Below are 20,125 nucleotides of genomic sequence, written 5' to 3'. Positions count from 1 at the left end.
GAATAAGAAGCTTCTCATGACATAAGCACTGCTATTGTTCAGAGATCATCAGAACTGATTAAATTTTTGATACAGACTTTTTTTTTTAGCAAATTTGAAGGAACAATGGATTAGCCTGAATAATGTCTTCAACATAGTCGCAAATATTTTAGCAGGAACTGAAATCAAAGATTTGTGAGTAGAGGAGTATAACAACTTTAAGATAGTACAGTACCCACTGACATTAACACTACATACCTGGTAACCCACATAAGGGGGAGATACAACCACAAATTCAATGAAAAATTTAGATTTGCCAACATGAAAATGAAATATTTTGGGTGGATTTTGGCTAAAATCATTATATTTTCAGTGAAAAATACTGAATAATTCATTTTTTACGTAATAATTTGCATGTACATTGTATGGATAAATCTCCCACATGAGACAGTGTAAATGGGAGAGGCTCCTACATGAACTGTTAATAGCTATATACTAACATTATTACAACCTTCATATAAGTAATCTGTAAGACTATCATTTTACAGTATTCCGTCCATTATAATTTGTCAAGGATTTCTAGTGAAAATTTCTAGAGAATTCCAGAATATCTATCTATATATACTTCCAGACAGAGATTGTGTACTTTATGAATTAAATTTTATCTCCAGTTGTTTGTACATTATATATTTATTTGAAGTGTAGACCTGTATAAAGCAGGTGAGAAATAGTTGAAGTCACTTTACTACCATTGTTTTGGTTTCAAGTGCTCAAGTAAGTAAAGCAAACTTGTTATTGGAGCCAGCCGGACTGATATGTTCAAAGGACAAAATACACTATATTCACACTATGTCAACAGTGCTTAAAATACAAGGATGGCCAAGTTGTCAATAAGGAGATAAAATTCTAATGGATACACTGGGTTTTCTTTGTTTAATGCAGAACAATAATTTCTGAATTGATTATTTGATTGCAGTTGGAACTAGGAAGGGCTAAACAATTCTCTAGATGTATTTATTTATGTCTTTCAAAATAGCTCAAAGAGAAATCAGTTAGAATATGTGTCCTGCTTATAAATGCTTATAAAAATAATTTAGTGATTTTCTGATTTTATATAATTTTGCAGCCCCTTTTTGTTTTTATGATCATTTTTTGATATACAGGGAAGACATACATGTATGTATGTTAACTTTTGGTTTTATGATCATTTTTTGATATACTGGGAAGACATACATGTACAGTACCTAAACGGATCCATGCAACAAAAATTGCGATCGGTCATCGGTCACCGATCAGTTTACAGTCAGTCAAGGATCCGTCATGTCGATCCATTGAACCGGTGATCGCATCACGTGACCACAGTGCAGTCACTGTATTTTAAGGTTTTTATTATTTTCTTTGTCAATTTTCCACATATTTACATAATGTAATATATTTAAACATCACTTCATACTTTTAGTTTACATTTCTTTTATTTCAAACAGATCTAATGTCATTTTACATAACAAAATTGCGATCAGATCGGTCACCGGTCATTGGTAATCGATCGGTCAGCGATCAATCAGTCAAAGATCATTGATCTGTCAAATTGATGCGCAGATCGGTTCAGGGACTGTATGCATTTTAACTTTGCTATTTCTGATCGTGACACAATAAATAAAGGCAATTGTACCTTTTTGGCAAAAAGAGTTGAACCTATAAAAAAATAAACACTCAAAGTGCTTTATTTACCTGAAAATTACGTTGATATTGTTTCAGCTGCAAAAAGGTATATACAATTTATACTTTATGCATGCATGAAAGCTTGCAATTAAAATAGAATTTGTGCTCTCTTAACCTTGATGGACATTTTTCAGATATTTGAAGTAATTTTCAGATTTTTCTTTAGGTCAGGTGAAAAAGAATGCTATAACCCAAAATCCATGGAACATTTGAATAAATAAAAACTAAATAGAATTTAGTAATCCAACTGAAAGTAGACTTGATGTACAATGTTGGAATCCTCCTTAAGTCAAGTATTCAAATACATTAATGGTGAAGAATCGCAGGTATTTACAGGATTAGTTTAAGATGCATATAAATTTAGTTTTAAACTGCACTTTGCATTTGATGGTAGATTTTGATCAGTTGTATATTTAGATCATTTAAGGTTGCCATACTGAAGAATGAGATTTTAATACATGCAAGTTATCTACCGATATTTCTCACCTTTCTGTGTCCCTTAACTGGGGCAGTTTGTCTGGCAGGGATTCTGCTTCTGAAAAAAAGAAAAGTCAATTTGAATAATTGAAAACATGAAATCTAAATGAATTTAAATACACACATGCTTATTACATTCAATAATTAAATTTCATTTTTACTATAATCATGGTGTGTATCTTCTGGAAATTTTAGAATTTTATTTTTGAAATTTTGGCGAGACTGAAAAGAATTTGATAGTCCTTGGATATATCTTCTCTGTAGGTAGACCAGAATATAATTGATCTAATTCAATCATTTTAAGTACTAAGTTGATTTATATAAAACCTTCAATTAATTCCTATTAAACATAGTTAAAAAAAGTTGTATTAAACTAAAATACTTTTAATATAAAAAGTAAACGTTCTGATGACTTATATATTAAAACATTTATGTACACGACAAGAATTCTATCTAGTATACCTTTGGATAGTGGAAAATCAGCTGATTTACAAGTATTTAAATCCATTGAGAAAAAGTGATGTTAACTGTGTTGACCGCATTGATTCAGTTATTTTCTTTTGATATCTACCTGTTCAGGTGAATAGCAGGTAAAAACCTACCTGAAGCTTGCTTTATGGAACGTTATAGCATTGTCTATTGTACCTAATCTTTCAAAAGATCATAAGTCTCAAATTTTCTTTGTTTGGATATTTGTATGAATGGTGAAAGAAAGTTTTCAATGAAAAAGGGGGCATGTTCTGTCTACAATTTGAACTAATGAGGGGATGGAAATTTGACGAGTTCAGACTTGTTCATGATCGCTCGTCTTTATCTTTCTATTTACCAGCTACACCTTACATTGATTGTTAGGTTTATGCAGATGACTTCACGTCCAAATATCAAAAGATAGAAACTCCTTCTGATAGATTACTAGGTTCAAAATCATTCCTTTATTCTTTTTAAGTTCTCAGCACTGTTGGGTTATTTAGGTCAAGGGTTAAGCCTTTAGACATATTCAATGTGAATGACCCAACTCAGTTTTGACTGTTCATCATATACTAGTCGTATTGGCAGTATTTGAGCTCACTGATAGCAGAATTTGATAAAAAGCTATAGGAAAAGATAGTATTAACAGCCATGGCCTATTTTAGGTTAAATTCACAAAAATATAATGAAGAAAAATATGTAAAACAAGTTGCTCCTATAATTAATATCAGGAACACATGTCATGAACATTGAACAGGGAACTCTGGTTTTATGCTGTAACTCTTTTATTTCTTGATTATAAGGAGTTATGAAGGGTAGCAGGTGCTCTTTGAGCAGTCTTGTTAATTAACTAATTATTGATGATGATATAATCAGCGTGACATAATCTAACTTCCTTAATCAGAATTCAGTTTTTGTGCCAAATTGTCATAAAATCTATAGTCCTACCACAGCTTTCATGTTTATAATGAAGGATATTGCATCTCAAGAATTAAAAGTGATTTAAGATAATAGTCCCAGTATTTTAAGTATGATGTAAGAATCCCAGCTAAGAATTTATGGATGAGTTTCTACATCAAAAGAACATGACCTTTGCATGTCAGAGTCTTTATACTGCACAGGCAGTTTGTTTATAGAGTCCATTTAGTGATAATACAGTTGCCTAGATCAATGAAGTCAATAAGTACTCTTCAGCATGTTTAATTTTCCATTATGGTGCCACATTGAAGCAACATTCTTCATAATGCATCTTTTAAGTTATTGGAATATTAGGTTTAGAGGTTGTTCGCAAAAGATTTTCACATTTAGTTTTCTTATATATATGATAAGCCTAAATATTTTTATTTTTGCTCTACTTAATTGAATTTCAAGTATACATTTTATTGTTTTAACAGTTTTTTTCATATACATGTAGTATATTGCAAACCTGTTCCTTAAGAAGATTGTGGGATTGATAGATAGTGATAAAGTAACCATCAACTGGAGTTTGTATGCTGTTATAAATATTGTTTTGTATAGTAAAACCCCCTTCTAGGGAGCGACACTAACAGTAGTCTGGTAGTCCTGTGCCACCCTAATTTTGGAGAGGACTACCTAAAAAGTTTTCATGGTAGTCCTATGGGCTATCTAACTTTTGTCTTATTTTTCATAAGTTCTAAGACCAGAACTGTCATCATCATCTGTGGACTACCTGTTTTACCTCTTGAAGTAGTCCTGTTGACCACCAAACAAAGGAAGTTAGTGATAAACCCCCTTTATATTTGTTCAGTTTAGACAGGTTTACAGTTTATAAAGGTCCAAAATACATTTAAATTCACATAAAAGGACTCTAAAAAATGTCATGATTCAGACTGGTGTTCATATTATTTAGGGTTTGGTTTAGACAGGTTTTGGATTATTCATTGTTTGGTTTAGACAGGTTTTGGGTTATTCATTGTTTTGTTTATACATGTTTTGGTTTATTCATTGTTCTGTTTAGATAAGTTTTGGATTATTCAGGGTTGGTTTTAGACAGGTTTTGGATTATTTGTTGTTTTCTTTAGGCAGATTTTGGATTATTTATTGTTTTGTTTAGACAGGTTTTGGATTATTCAAGGTTTGATTCTAGGCAGGTTTCACAGCAAGTCATTTACTGCCGAAGTTCAATAATTGTGGACAGCTTGTAAACATCCGATAACTTGTAACCTTAGTTCTTACTATAAACTTTTTTAGAAATAAGAGGCACAGGCAATACTCAATTATTTACAAAATAACACTTTCTAAAATTTAAATCCAAATGTCCTTCATACTTCAACCTATGTGTATACATTGAAATAGACTAACATTGTTCTCAATGAGGAAGTAAATTAAAGTTTCTCACACTATTTAAAGGGAGTGTAGAGTTTAACACAGTTGATATAATGTTTATACCTACCGATATATACAGATAATCAGTGGGGTTTTCTTGTCTTTGATGTTAACAACGTACATGTGGAAATATATACCTGCATAACAGGTACAAATCAGATATGGGCCTGATATGAAAAGTGATTTCTATACATAATATTCATCGACAGAGGACTTTCAAATATTCATAGCTTATGAATGATTGTCTAATCTTAATAGATCACCTTACCTTCTTTTATATAGATAAAATTTACATCAATTTATTATCTATAATGTCAACCAAGTATGATTTTAGTTAATATATTTTCTTTAGCTTGGATGAGAACTTTGTTCCTAAGACCATTATAAATTCATTTATTACAAAGATATATCTTCTCTTGTCAGTGTTCCAATGGAACTTCCATTCTCAGAAAGTGTTTTCAGCTACTTGTTAACCATTGATCAAAATCCAGCCACAGAAATTGGGCTGATCATGGTGAAATTCTATCATGCATTAAGCAAATCCACTTGATTTGCAGTTGAAGTCACCACATACAAAAGGGACTGAAAAGCCATAATTCTGACTTAAGTTCATTGTCATTCCAGCAAAATTACTAGTTGTTGGACACGCTTCTTTGAATATTTTTGTTATAACATTGATTATTATCTGTATGATGCCATGAATCAAAACTGTAAGCTCTACTAATTTTATCTGAAAAATGAATCTTGTTTATCACATATTTAAATCAAAGACTGAAGTCTTCAAAGTCACTGATTGTCAAATATTTTATGCCACTGACTTTGGCTTGTTTTCAACATCCGAAATAGCATGAATGCGATATGCACTAAAATTGGGTGACTTCAGCTAGAATCTTGGTTCTCCTTATAATTACTCTTACATAACCATGATGACCCGAATGTTTTCGATCAAAACAATTGGTTACAGGAAGTGCGGGTAATGTTTTCATTCCACAAGTTCCTCTCTAATTTTTATTCATCTTTGGGTTGATTATGATATTGACCAGGGAACCAGATTAGGAAACAGATTAAACAACTGGCAATGGCTATAGATATGTATTGGGGCCCTGATAATGTATATGGCCTATATAGTCAATTGTAACAAGCCCCTGTGTTTGAATCAAAAACAACTGTAGTCTTCAATATACTAACCGATCATTTCATCTATTAATGTAAACTTACTGTTCTCATACAAGCAAAAAACACACGTACATTTTGATCTCGTATGAAGCTAGAACTATGAAAATATTAAGGTAAATACGGCACTGATCGGCAGCTTAATGTAGAGTAATAATGTATAATTATACAAATCATATGAGAATGTAATGTACTGAAATTATAAGTGCAAGAAATCGTCGCTAACAATATAAGTGACTTGAAAACAATGACTTTGCGGCGTTTCAATGCAAAGATAGCACAGTTCTCCATGTGCATTCTAAATTCGTTTTGAAAAGTATTGTGTTAAAATGATAAGAACCTTGCAATGTATTGTGATTATTGGATTCAGGGAGAACATTCATTTAAAAGAATACTCAAAACATCAGAACAATCATTGGTTAGATAGAGAAAGGGGCCCTTAATTTCTTAAGTTTCCATACAGTTGTGACTTAAATGGTAGTTGCTACATGTATAAGGAGGTCCAAATGACTTGGAGGCATATGTAGTAGCAGATTAAATCCTTTGTTTCAATGATGACCCAGTGTCCACAAACATTTGTATATTGTAAGTAGACAAAATTAACTCTCCAGCTTAGGGTGTTGCTTTCATGCAGTGTCCCGAATGCAGTGATACAAAGCAACAGAATAAATAGAATACCAAATCTGTTTTTGCTTGTTAATGATCATAAACACATTTTTTGTGGCTGAATAAAAGCAAACATTTGCCTGACAGATTATGGATCACTGCAGAGAAAACAGCAGTATAACTGTAAGGATTATTGTCAGTGTTGTTGACTTTGTACTTTTTGAGACATGTGACCCCAGGTTTAATCCGTAACTGCTGCTTTGAATAATATGTTAAAGATTAGAGGGTTTTGATGTTTCACCATTGCAGTTTGATAAAATCAAAATTAAAATGAAATTGTATTGCATTCCATTGTGATGTTAAATCTACCCCATACTTTATAAGTATTTTTGACCCATTTATACATTGTTACAAGTATCTCTATCCATCAATCATAAATACGACAAGCATATTTCATTAGTTTTATGTCTCGCTCATATTTTAATACATTTTTTGGCATGATTGCAAAAATTTTCTAAATGTCATTTTGTGCTTTGAAGTTTATAAGCATTTATCACTGAAGATAAACATTTGTATTTAAAGTTATTTTAATCCTGTTAGACCAGGTCCAAACATACCAGGCATTTGTTAGATTCATACTTGGTTACATGTATCTGTTTAAGTTCCCCTATTGTCTTTTCCTTGTCTCAAATATTAGCCTCCTGATTTTAATTAGGAGAAACTGTTTACTTTTACTTAGGAAATTCTTTGTCCATGAATAAGCATAGATTTATTACGGGTATTTATATACATGTAATTATCGTAGACTTGTACAGTTATCCTTGGACAAATAGAAAACCTGCGAAGAAATCACGGACTAAAGCCGCTTAGTAATCTGACAAATCATAAGAGAATGTTGATACAAAATTGTATTGCTGCTATAAATCATTTGTGTTTCCTTATAGAAGGAAGTCAAACCAATAGTCTTACACAACCACTAACTAAGCCTATAGCAGTTAATGCCTTATGTACTTCATGTGTAACATACAATTGTGCTGTTTTTTTTTTGTGCCATAGGCATGTTTCAAAAAGTTCATAGATTAATGCCAGTTGGTGCTTTTTTTCTGTATCCATGCATAAAATACTGCTTACTAGGGAATCTGGGAATAGGCTTCAATTACTTAAAATTTGGTTTCGATATAACTTTCATCTTTAACATGTATGGCTTTTGAAGATGTTACTCATATCTAAGTAGATGCTGAAAGTCATTGAGTTAAGAATTTCTTGTAATTAGATATTGCACATGTTGTATAGCTGCAATCATGATTGTAGTAAGTGGTAACAAATGAATCTTTATTACTTGTGTTATCAAAGCATCAGAAGGAATTTTACTAACTTATTATAGTTGTAATTAACAGGTAGATGTAGTGAGGTTATGAGAGTGGAAATAATTAGTGGATGTTCTATTAACACCAGAAGGTTTTCTTATGAGTCAGAAAGATGTTCCTATACAGTTGTGAATGGGTTTAATTACTTGTAGTTACTTTCATTTACCCCATTTATGGCTTAATTTTTAGGCTCAGCCTCTTTTTGACTGTATATTCTTGACTAAGTGAGTTTAAATATTAACCAGTAGTTGCACAGAACATTGTTATTTGCATGAAGTTGTGTTTTAATCAGTAAAACAAATACATGTACATTCACCCATGATATCAGCATATAACATACCCAGGACCTATTTACACGGTCAAGCTTGTATACTGATATAAAACTTGTGAACACCTTTTGATTTTCGACTCTAATAGCAGTAATGTACATGTAATTTCCATTGTTTTAAGCTTCTGGTGTTTTTTTGTTTGTTTTTTTTTTCAGAACTCAAGGAGCTACTTCTCATTCCTAGTCTGGTATCTCTTCAGACACTTATCTGTCAAGAGTCCAGACATACGGCTAAAATCTTAAATCTTCAACAAAGATTTCAAATCCTCACTTAATATGTCTGATGAATAAATTAGAGGTAGAATTAAGAGGGTAGGGCCCTTTTTGTCATATTGATGATAAAAATAATCAAACATTAGGTAAATGAGGATAAGTTGTGTTTATGGATACACGAGGGGATAGAAAATATTTTATTTATGTATATCAAAGTGAACAAAGGTTGTTGACAGGTTTAAAGTACCATCATAAGTTGGGGGTTGGACTGGAGTGATTGAGGTCCGGAATGTAATGGTCATGAATCATGTCTTTGTTTTATCCACTTCAGATATGAAGAAATATTCTCCAAAACCAGGTCTAAATTTTCATGTAGCTTTAGCGTAAAATTTGGAGGAAAACCAGTTGTACTTTGGATTTTCTTGTATGAAGTTTTGTGTCTAGGCAGCACAGCTTGAAATTTTTTACAAGGACAATGTATTTTAAACTTTTTGTGCTTGTAGCCTTAAACATTGACATGACTTTTTCATTTCTTGAAAATATGCTAACTTTATGATTTTGCAAAAACAGTTTGTTTACTGTTAATTTACATGTTGTGGTTTTTCTTGAATAGTCCACATGCATACTATGTGTATGTAAGATGCTGAAGAAAACAGTGTCTGAAAATGTCCCAAAACTTAATCCCTTTTGGGATTCAGTGTCTGCAGCTGTTTTCTGATTTGGCGGCCAAATAAGAAAACAGCTCCTGACAATGAATCCCAAAAGGGATTACCCAAAACCTTGTTCCCTTTATATAGATTATTTCCATTTTCTTAAAATTTGCCGTTTGTCAGAGTCTTGTTTGGAATGTTTAATTGTGTTTTTGATCATAACATTTCTGTATTACTTCAATACAGACTGTTCATAACTATTTACTTAATATACTTTTTACTTACAGCTAGAATTGGTAGAACTACTTTATGTGTGAAAGATATAGAACAAATGTTGAAAAGTACTCCTTCAAGAAGAAAGGGAGATAACCGACTCTTCAGAAAATTACATGACAAAGGTAAATAGCTAAGTAAATGGTGAAACAGATGTTTGGGAAAATGCCCAGAAGATATCAACTAAAACTGTAAATAAGGACACTATCTAGTTTTCAACCCATGTCCTAAGACAATGGTAAAGTAAATTACTCAAAGCTGCTAATGATTTAACACTCTACTACCAGCAACTCTCATGAACAAATAATTCTACTAGGTTTATTTTGATTTATAAAGGAAACAAAAGTGGAGTCAGAACGTCAAAATTACAATAGACTCGTTCCAGAAATGTTATAAAGAATTTATTTGATTTTTTGAACTGCTTTTTTTCAAAATATTTCAAAATTCTGGTTAATTTAAGTGTTTGAAATAATCTGTTCTGTAAAATATCAGAAGATGCCTTGAATTTGATGTAATCAAGCCATTCAAATTTCTCTGATGAAATGGAAGTATCTGCATATTTTTTATGACAGTTCTTTCTGCTGAATAAAAACAGTACGTAGATATATAGGATATACTTGTTATGCACTTTCTAAGTGCTTTTCCAGTAAATTTGCTTTACCTTTATACTAAATATGCTCAGCTTAATTAAGAAAAGTCTTGTTTGCTGCTTCCAGCAAGAAAATAAAAGGGGAGGCAAAAAAACACTTTATATTTAGTTAATGGGGGAAAAAACTAGACTTGAACAGTGCTTGAGCTAAATTTGTCATAAATGGTTAAGGTAAGCTATAAAAAATATGGGGTTAAGAAGGATAGCTAGAAACAAATATATATTTTTTTTGGCCTTAACTATATTTATTCAGGTACTTACATGTACATAAAAATAAAATTTGGATCATCATTTTTAAAATTATATTTGAAAGAGTAATCAAGGGATCCAAGTTTGTTTGTTTGTTGGGGTTTAACGTCCGAGCAGCAATATTTCAGCTATATTCAGATGATAGGGATCCAAGACTCTAGGGTAAATCAAAAGAATGTAATCCAGGGATGAAGACTAGACATGGAAAACCGACAAACACAACAAAGAACATAAAGTAACTAAAATAATACATACAAAGTAACAAAAGTAAATGGGCAACACTGACTCCACTAAAAACTGGGAGCATGGACCAGGTGCACTGGTAGGGTAAGCATCCTGTCCTTTTGAAAAAATTATTGAGTTGGATCTTGGCCTTAATGACATTTCATCTCCTATTAGCTTTGATATCTTTGGGACATGATTAAAAACAAGAACATGTAAATTTGAGAATAAACAAAGCACAAGATATTCAGGGTCATGTTCAAACACAGTGTGGTATTATCAGCAACTCTTTTCCCATATAATTGTCATGGCTTTAACAAGAATGTATATGGATATATATTTACAAACTTAGAATAATCACCCAGAATTGAATATCAAGTATATTTTGGACACTTTACTTCAAACAGCACCAAAGTCTGCCAATCTATTTTGAAGATCAATTTTGCATTTTAATGACCATTCAAGAGTATATGTTGTGCAAAGTTTTGATAAAACTTTTCCATTAAAGTGATGAATTTGCATTTCAAAATTTAATATCATAACTGCTAATATTTAAATGCACTTTGTTAACCAGTTGATATTATGTACCTAATGCCCATCAATAAGTTCTACTTGATACAAGTACTTACTATGTTTATCCCTGGTGACAATTCATGTACCAGGAACATACTAAGCTTCCAAGCACAAGTCCTTGTTAATACATGTATTTATATTAAACAGAATGATACGAAGATCAAAAAAGTACTTAGCACCCATACAAAAGTATTAGAAGACATAGGCAATGACCAAAAACATGTATGATAAAAAGTATTGATTCCAGGAATATATGATCTCAGATATAAAATCTGGGGTGTAGATATTTTTATGGCCTTGAAGTTATGACCTATTCCATTCTTAAAGCCCAAAAACTTGTATTGAGTGAGTACATACTCTATGTCCATTTCACAACTTGAATGTGATCTCATTGTGTTAATAAAGCAAACATGAAGCACATGACCTACCCCATGTTTAACCCCTGAATTATGTATGATAGGACTTGTGTGCCAAGCACTTTTGTACATAAGCACCAGTGCCAAAGTGTTGTAACACTAATCAGAATTGTATCTTAGATATGAACTCTATCACTGTGATATTTATTTTAGATAGACGATAAATGTTTATAAGATGGTGAAGATGATTAACGGTCTTCTAAGCTACTAGTTTGGCATAGACTCAAACTATAGTAACCTTTTTACAGATGGTACTATCACACCTGTTCTGTCTAGACACATTGGCAGTTGGAATTCCATGCTTTATACTTTGTTAAGTCAAAAGAAGATCTCTTTTTGAATTATTTTAATGCTCAGAATAAGCTTTTAAGTACCATTTGATGTGTCTGTAGGATACCTATTGATTACATCCATGAGGGATTTAGGGCTATGGTTAAATTGTATTGCCATCATTTCTTGCACATTTTACTAAATTGAGGTCAGTGACCTTTCATATTAGCCCTGCTTGTGCTTAGATACCAGAAACAATTCTTCCTGCCAGAAAATTGAGGTCCATTTCAATTTCAGTTTCAGGAGGTCTAAGAGAATTTATGACTTTGCTAGGAAATCAAAAATGTGTAAAGATTGCAAGTGTTAAATAGCAAACATTATATGTGGACTGGCTATTTTTTCTCTGTTTACAATTCCTCTTTAAAGGCATGTATACGGTTTGAAGCAATTTTGTAACTTTTTTGTACTATAAAATCAATTATGAGTTATTTTGGCCTATAATCACAACTCAGTATCTTCCATCTTGTGTTCTTCACCTTGATATACTCAAAGTTTAAAGAGAAATTTGAAATATCATTTGATAAATGATCTTTGATTTTTGGTAGTTTTTTAGTTTGTAGAGGTGAGGCTACTGATGTGACATGACCCTTGAAGAAGAGTTTTTCTTCTGCAGGTGCAAGGCTGTTTGAGCAGTATCAGTATTTCAGTGGTATCAAAGTTATCAATATTCACTACATATCTTGTTATGTTGATCTCAGAGTTATGAAGTCATTATTTTGCCTTTTGTTGTTTAGTTATTGGTTCAATCATTTATTAAAGAGTTTGACTTCTGACGTAAACATGATTAATTTGAATTGTAAGCAAGAAGATAAATGCAGGAACACATGGGAAAATGCCTATAGTATCCAAGGGCTCTTCCTGGAAAAAACCTCATCTGAATTTAAACCCAAGTACAGTTTTTGCCTCATTGACATTTTAACTTGAGCCTAGGTTACTATAAGAGTTTTGAATGATTGGTACTGTTGAGTTATGAATGGTAATAACAACATTTTAGAACTAATAATACAGATATTTTAACCAAGATTCAGTGCAGTCGTTTAAGGCATTCAATTATGTACCAGATACTTTGACAGCTCGTTTTTCTGTAAATTAGGAGGACTTTATATCTAACTTGAATAAAAGTACTAAAAGGTTAAAGTTATCAATCACTGTGGATTATTAGTTCTAGACTACCGACATAAATAGTACTACTCATCCTTTTACCTCTAACCAGTGAAATGGACACCCACAAAAAATAAATAACACCACATTATATACCTTTTGCTAAAGCTGCAATGATTGAATTAAATGAAGTGGCATTTAGTAGAAACTACTGTTATAAAAGCTGTTGGGGGTAAGAAAGGAAATCTTCATTCAAAGAAAAAAAAAAACATCTTAAAAATCTTATGCACCAGTAACCACCATCTTACTTTCTAGAAACCTATACTAAATAATTAAACCATCCATGTTTTATCCAGCTGCTCTAGCAGGCTAGAAATCCTTAGTATGGTCTGTTTAAACCATATAGATGTTTATCTTTGTTGATTTTAGTCAATATAAACAAAATTAAAAGTGAACCTTTTTGACTTAACATGATGTTGAGATCTACTAAGCTAAAATAAACAGTATTTCAATCCTCAGGACATCAGACTTACATATGTTTTACTGAGAGAAATAACATGATTGATGTATAGAAATGCCTATAGGTAAAGATTATAGTAGGTGTGAGGTTCAGAAAACTGTTATATTTGTTTTACCAATTGAACTAGGGGTGCATATTAGCTTTTTTTAAAGGGTCTTAATTTCAATAGGAAGTAAATAAATTCCATCTTTCTGGTTTCAGAAGGAAATAAAAAGCAGTCAATGTCCATCCTGGATGATAATGATAATGGTCTTTTTTTGTCACTTAAGATTCAATGAAGTCTGCTTGACATGAAGTGGAATGCTTCAAATCATAAATAAAGTAAGAGAAAATTCATTGATCACAGATTTTTTCAGTTATTGTAGTGTTGACAGTTATTAAAGAATCTCCTGCTATTTTAGTAGAATTGATGTACGAATTTCTGATGTTTAAGTGGAACTTGCTATGCTAGTGGAATTTTATCAGAATATGCTGCTATTTTAGTGTTACCACATAATGAGAGTTTTCTGCTATTTCAAACTGAGGAATGAGTATTTGCTATTTCATTGTCACCTTACATCGGAATGACCTGTATTGAAATCTTATAATGTTATTTGTCACTATTTCAATGATACTGTAACTCCCGCTATTTCTTAATACCTACAGAAGGTAATGAATCCTTAAGACCTTCAGAAGGTAATGAATCCTTAACTGGAACTCTTGCTATTTCTTGAGACCTACAGAAGGTAATGAATCCTTAACTGTAACTCCCGCTATTTCTTAGGACCTACAGAAGGTAATGAATCCTTAAGACCTACAGAAGGTAATGAATCCTTAACTGGAACTCCCACTATTTCTTAAGACCTACAGAAGGTAATGAATCCTTAAGACCTACAGAAGGTAATGAATCCTTAAGACCTACAGAAGATAATGAATCCTTAACTGTAACTCCCGCTATTTCTAAATACCTACAGAAGGTAATGAATCCTTAAGACCTACAGAAGGTAATGAATCCTTAACTGGAACTCCCACTATTTCTTAAGACCTACAGAAGGTAATGAATCCTTAACTGGAACTCCCGCTATTTCTTAAGACCTACAGAAGGTAATGAATCCTTAACTGTAACTCCCGCTATTTCTTAGGACCTACAGAAGGTAATGAATCCTTAAGACCTACAGAAGGTAATGAATCCTTAACTGGAACTCCCACTATTTCTTAAGACCTACAGAAGGTAATGAATCCTTAAGACCTACAGAAGATAATGAATCCTTAACTGTAACTCCCGCTATTTCTAAATACCTACAGAAGGTAATGAATCCTTAAGACCTACAGAAGGTAATGAATCCTTAACTGGAACTCCCACTATTTCTTAAGACCTACAGAAGGTAATGAATCCTTAACTGGAACTCCCGCTATTTCTTAAGACCTACAGAAGGTAATGAATCCTTAACTGGAACTCCCGCTATTTCTTAAGACCTACAGAAGGTAATGAATCCTTAACTGGAACTCTCTCTATTTCTAAATACCTACAGAAGGTAATGAATCCTTAAGACCTACAGAAGATAATGAATCCTTAACTGTAACTCCCGCTATTTCTTAAGATCTACAGAAGGTAATGAATCCTTAAGACCTACAGAAGGTAATGAATCCTTAACTGGAACTCTCTCTATTTCTAAATACCTACAGAAGGTAATGAATCCTTAAGACCTACAGAAGATAATGAATCCTTAACTGTAACTCCCGCTATTTCTAAATACCTACAGAAGGTAATGAATCCTTAAGACCTACAGAAGATAATGAATCCTTAACTGGAACTCCCACTATTTCTTAAGACCTACAGAAGGTAATGAATCCTTAACAGGAACTCCCACTATTTCTTAAGACCTACAGAAGATAATGAATCCTTAACTGGAACTCTCGCTATTTCTTAAGACCTACAGAAGGTAATGAATCCTTAACTGGAACTCTCTCTATTTCTAAATACCTACAGAAGGTAATGAATCCTTAAGACCTACAGAAGATAATGAATCCTTAACTGTAACTCCCGCTATTTCTTAAGATCTACAGAAGGTAATGAATCCTTAAGACCTACAGAAGGTAATGAATCCTTAACTGGAACTCTCTCTATTTCTAAATACCTACAGAAGGTAATGAATCCTTAAGACCTACAGAAGATAATGAATCCTTAACTGTAACTCCCGCTATTTCTAAATACCTACAGAAGGTAATGAATCCTTAAGACCTACAGAAGGTAATGAATCCTTAACTGGAACTCCCGCTATTTTTCAAGACCTACAGAAGGTAATGAATCCTTAACTGGAACTCCCGCTATTTCTTAAGACCTACAGAAGGTAATGAATCCTTAACTGGAACTCTCGCTATTTCTTAAGACCTACAGAAGGTAATGAATCCTTACCAATTTTTGCTACTTTAGCCACTCTAAGACTGAAATTTCTCCTTCTATTGCTGTGGTTCTAGGTATTAAAACAGGAAGATTTGTCAAAGCGGTAACAACCCCACCAGTAAGTGTAAAAGGAGAAGAAAGGTAAAATTGAGCCATATAATGTACTGCTATTTGAGAGATTCAGTGTCTAAAGTTTACCCTCCTGTTTTAGTAATACTGAGCCTTAAGTTTCCTCTACTATTTCTGAGATCCAAGGTATTGAAGTCTTCTAACAGATTGATCTGGTATTTGACTGTTTTGGGATATTGAAGTCTTATTTCACTGTATCAACAATTGACAGGTTGATTTTGTAATTCCTATAAACATCATTGTTTGATCCTGTGTGAAGTGTTGATGTGCAGCCCTCATTATACTGCCAGTAGTCAGACAGCCACCCAGACTGGTGTTTACTCTGAAATATCATCATCATTATCACGCTAATTACCTGCTGGTCTTCACAGAGATAAGGCATGGGTCATAGAAATTACTTTGGCTTGGAATATTTTTCGGATACACTGGTGTTTGGTTGATAGGAGTATACACATGGGAATTTAGAAGTGTCCTTCCCAATAACTAGACATAGTGTACAAATTTTAAGACAAGTCTTTATCAGAATTAGGCAGAGGTTTTATCCACTTGTGGTTACTCAGAAGTCACAACAGCCTTACCAAATGATTGAATACTGGCCCTCTTTAGATATCACCCAGAAGCCATCCACATTTTTAATCTGCTGTATTTTTATACCAGCAAAGGTTACTTGAATTAGGATTTTTCACACAAGGTATATTCATAGGAAGAATTTTGCCATGATCAACCAGTCACTACCTGGACTTTGGAGATACCTGTATTAGATATCTAAGTCAAGGGAAAGTTATTTTAGTCACATGAACTCCCCAAACCAGGAGTACATAAAGTACACTTCAGTAATACAGGTCAATTACATATGCAGATGGTTTTTGATGAAATTGTTGCACAGAATTGGAACTTGTGATGCTAATTTACTAATTTAGATCAGTAAAAGCTACAGCAGACAGAGAGAATGAAACCATTACTGTTGATGGTAATTTAGTTTGCTGAATTGATCAGACAGAATCCTTGACAGGTAATGGAAGTGTTACACAGAATCATTACTTTTGAAGCTAATTTTGATCACTTTTTAGGGGTGCTTGAATGCATCAAAGAGTATTCTATAGACAGGTTTTGGTGTACTAAAGATTTTGCCACCTGTATTGAGGATTAGACCTGACTGGTTTTGTTTAAAAAGATGTAAAATCATTAGCTTATGTAACTTTTTATAATGTCTTTATCCTACCATACCCTAAAAGACCTATTTTATTGTGATAAGGATGTCCTATAAAGGCCTAGCCTTTTTATGAAGATGCCCTGAAGGACCAACTTTAATGTAAGACTTCAACATTTGACTGACATATCTATGAAAGGTGTCTCATTTTAGGGTTGTTTTGTTTTTTTTGTTTTTTTTGCCAACATTACTGAAGCTAGTCTGCTCTTATTTTAATGCAAGTAGTTCATGTTAATGTGATGAGAAATTAATCAAATCAGTGACTAATTTAAGGTTCAAAACCTTTAAGTACTTGCTTCTATTTAAACAGTTTGGGATGTTAGGTGAAGCCAATGAAAGCATTAAAAATTTGAGCTGTCTCTTAAATGATGAAAAAAATCTAAATTATCATGACGATCTGATTATTTTTATAGTTGATAAAACATTCTAATGTGGTTACCTTTAAGTCATTATACTCTGAAGTCTTAAACTCTTCAGAAGAAAAACTACTGTGCCACTTAATTGATAGGACCACTAAAGAGTGAGAAAACTATTGAAGATATAGTAGTGAAAGATGGTATAGTAAGTGTTTCTGATGAGTGAGATGGCTGTCAGCTTTGATCTTCTTTGTTGAATGCTCATAACTTGATGTTAATTGAGAAGTTAATGGTATGTTAATTACAGCAAAACATATCAGGATGATGAGAGACTTAGAACACTGTAGGGCACCAGGCTAGGCGATGTCAGACTGATAAGTCAGAAAAAGGGAGATAATTACTATAAAGCATAAATACATGTATAGGTTTTATTCAGATTGGCATGGTCAATCTGATGAGTCAGAAAAGGGGAGATAATTATTATAAAACGATAAATGCTGATAGGCAAGGTCAGTCTGATAAATCAGAATAAAGAAACAAGATAGTCACTATAAAGTATATGGTAGTAGGCAAGGTCAATCTGATTGGCAGAATAAAGAAACAAGATAGTCACTATAAAGTATATGGTAGTAGGCAAGGTCAATCTGATTGGCAGAATAAGGGAAAATAACTTCTACAAAACATGATGGATTGAGAATAAGATATTTGCTATAAAATTGGTAGAAAAGGCAAGTAAAAGGTAACAATGATGTAGAAACAATATTAATGAAGGTTAACAAAAGGTTGTTAGGATATTAAAAATTCTACAAGTGATAATTTAATTAAAAACATGTACTAACTTCAAATATTTGACTGAACTTCAACATTTCAGGGGATAGCAATGACTCAACTTGAAAATAACATGTTTTGTTCTTGAAGTTAAATTTAGGGTAAGATCATTTTGTGTCAGTTAAATTTGACAAAATTATACCATATTTGTTTGTGAATAAATATTATTGTGTTTTTTTTTTAACATGCATGGGTAAAAACTTGTTGATGGATATTTTATTTGAGGATTATTGCACTGATGACTTAGGGTTCCCAGTTGTCAGTAGCAATAATTAATGTAGAATGTCAACAAATATGTCACACTTTGTAATAATTAAATATTTTTAAACAAGTGAAAATACAAAAATAAATAATTAATTTCACACCTTTACAGGTGTTTAAAATATTTCATAGCTTCATAACAATGATGAGAATGTAATGTTGAAAATTCAGAAAATCTGTGTGTTTGACAACTGTATGATCTCATTAACTCATTAGTGCTAATCACATTAGTATATTTATGATGGGCTTGGATGTTTATTATGTTGTAATAATTAATCCAGGTATTAGGTAATTACTTCAGTTTATATAGGTAAATCACAGGTTTTGTCATCTGTGTTTAAGTAATGGGGATTGATTGAATTATCCTAGATTAAAAGATAAAATCATTGTTAGAAAGTGTTTGGAATCTCTGCTTACAGTGTTAAAATAAATGAAGGTTTAAGGAATTAGAATAATTTGATGATGATGTAATAGTCTTAATTGTGTTTCTTAGAATGGATTAAAGTTTCTAAATGTAACTATGTACAATATGAAGATAAGTTAAGAACTAAATACAGAACTTTTTATAATCAGTTTAAAAGTTTTAAAAAACAGAATAAATGTGATAAATTTTCTAAATATATTTTTGAAGTGTTTTAAGAGGAGCATTGCATGGTTACAACTTAACATGATGTAAAGCATTTTTTTTAATTGTGATTGAAGAAAACTCCTGCAACTAAATTTTTATTTTCGAAGGGATAGCATTGTTATATAGATATTGAATTATTTAATCTCAAGTACATGTAGTTATTTACTTAAAAAATACATCAATGTAGGTCATCTTATTTTTTATGTTTTTTTTTTATTTCTAAGAAGTCCTGTTATTTGACAATAAAATACCGGTACATTCCTGGAAAGAGTTAACAGTACATTTAAATGACTAAAATGTTCTAAACACATAAAAGAAATAATAAATGGTCCTACCTCAATCCTGGGACACTTTGGGTTTCCCTCCATTTTTTTGAATGGACAGATTCAGAGAGCAGATGTGTAGATTAGTGGATTGCCTATTGTGGAAGTTAACAATACTTGCCATGTGCCGTCCATGATGATGACAGGGCTTGTTTTATGGCCATTGTAAGGTGTCAGAAACTTGGTGGATATAAATTTGTTAATTGTATAATTGTGATTTTTGTACATGTATGTCAAGAGTTTCAAATTTTTCTGTTATTTCATTTCCCTTAACAGTTGGGTGGTATAAATTGTTAATATATAAGACAAGGAATGCTTTATATCAGTTCTTTTTGTTTTTTTTAT

The 20,125-nt window shown here is 32.2% G+C and overlaps 2 protein-coding genes across 12 annotated transcripts in view; one reads left to right on the top strand and one right to left on the bottom strand.

The window, feature by feature from the left end:
• LOC148604405 (calcium uptake protein 3, mitochondrial-like) overlaps window positions 1–20,125 on the top strand; it is a 73,933-nt gene that overhangs the window by 14,033 nt on the left and 39,775 nt on the right. For all 9 annotated transcript variants that reach the window (XM_088550755.1, XM_088550752.1, XM_088550751.1 and 6 more), the window contains exon 3: window positions 9,617–9,727. In XM_088550755.1, coding sequence (XP_088406881.1) covers window positions 9,617–9,727 — 111 coding nt within the window. The remainder of the gene's footprint in view (window positions 1–9,616; window positions 9,728–20,125) is intronic.
• Window positions 1–20,125, bottom strand: part of LOC148604407 (uncharacterized) — a 51,370-nt gene that overhangs the window by 21,467 nt on the left and 9,778 nt on the right. For 2 of the 3 annotated variants that reach the window (XM_088550759.1, XM_088550761.1), the window contains exon 2: window positions 2,188–2,236. The gene's annotated coding sequence lies outside the window, so the exon portion shown is untranslated. Of the gene's footprint in view, window positions 1–2,187; window positions 2,237–2,640; window positions 2,766–20,125 lie in introns of those variants that run through there. The other variant, XM_088550760.1, reaches the window with a different exon arrangement.

The sequence above is a fragment of the Perna viridis genome, chromosome 10 (assembly GCF_037379345.1).
Source record: "Perna viridis isolate PV_CMFRI_1.1 ecotype Kerala chromosome 10, ASM3737934v1, whole genome shotgun sequence".
NCBI lineage: Eukaryota > Metazoa > Mollusca > Bivalvia > Mytilida > Mytilidae > Perna > Perna viridis.
The sequence above is the reverse complement of the archived record's forward strand: the minus strand, read 5'-3'. Positions and strand labels throughout refer to the sequence as shown.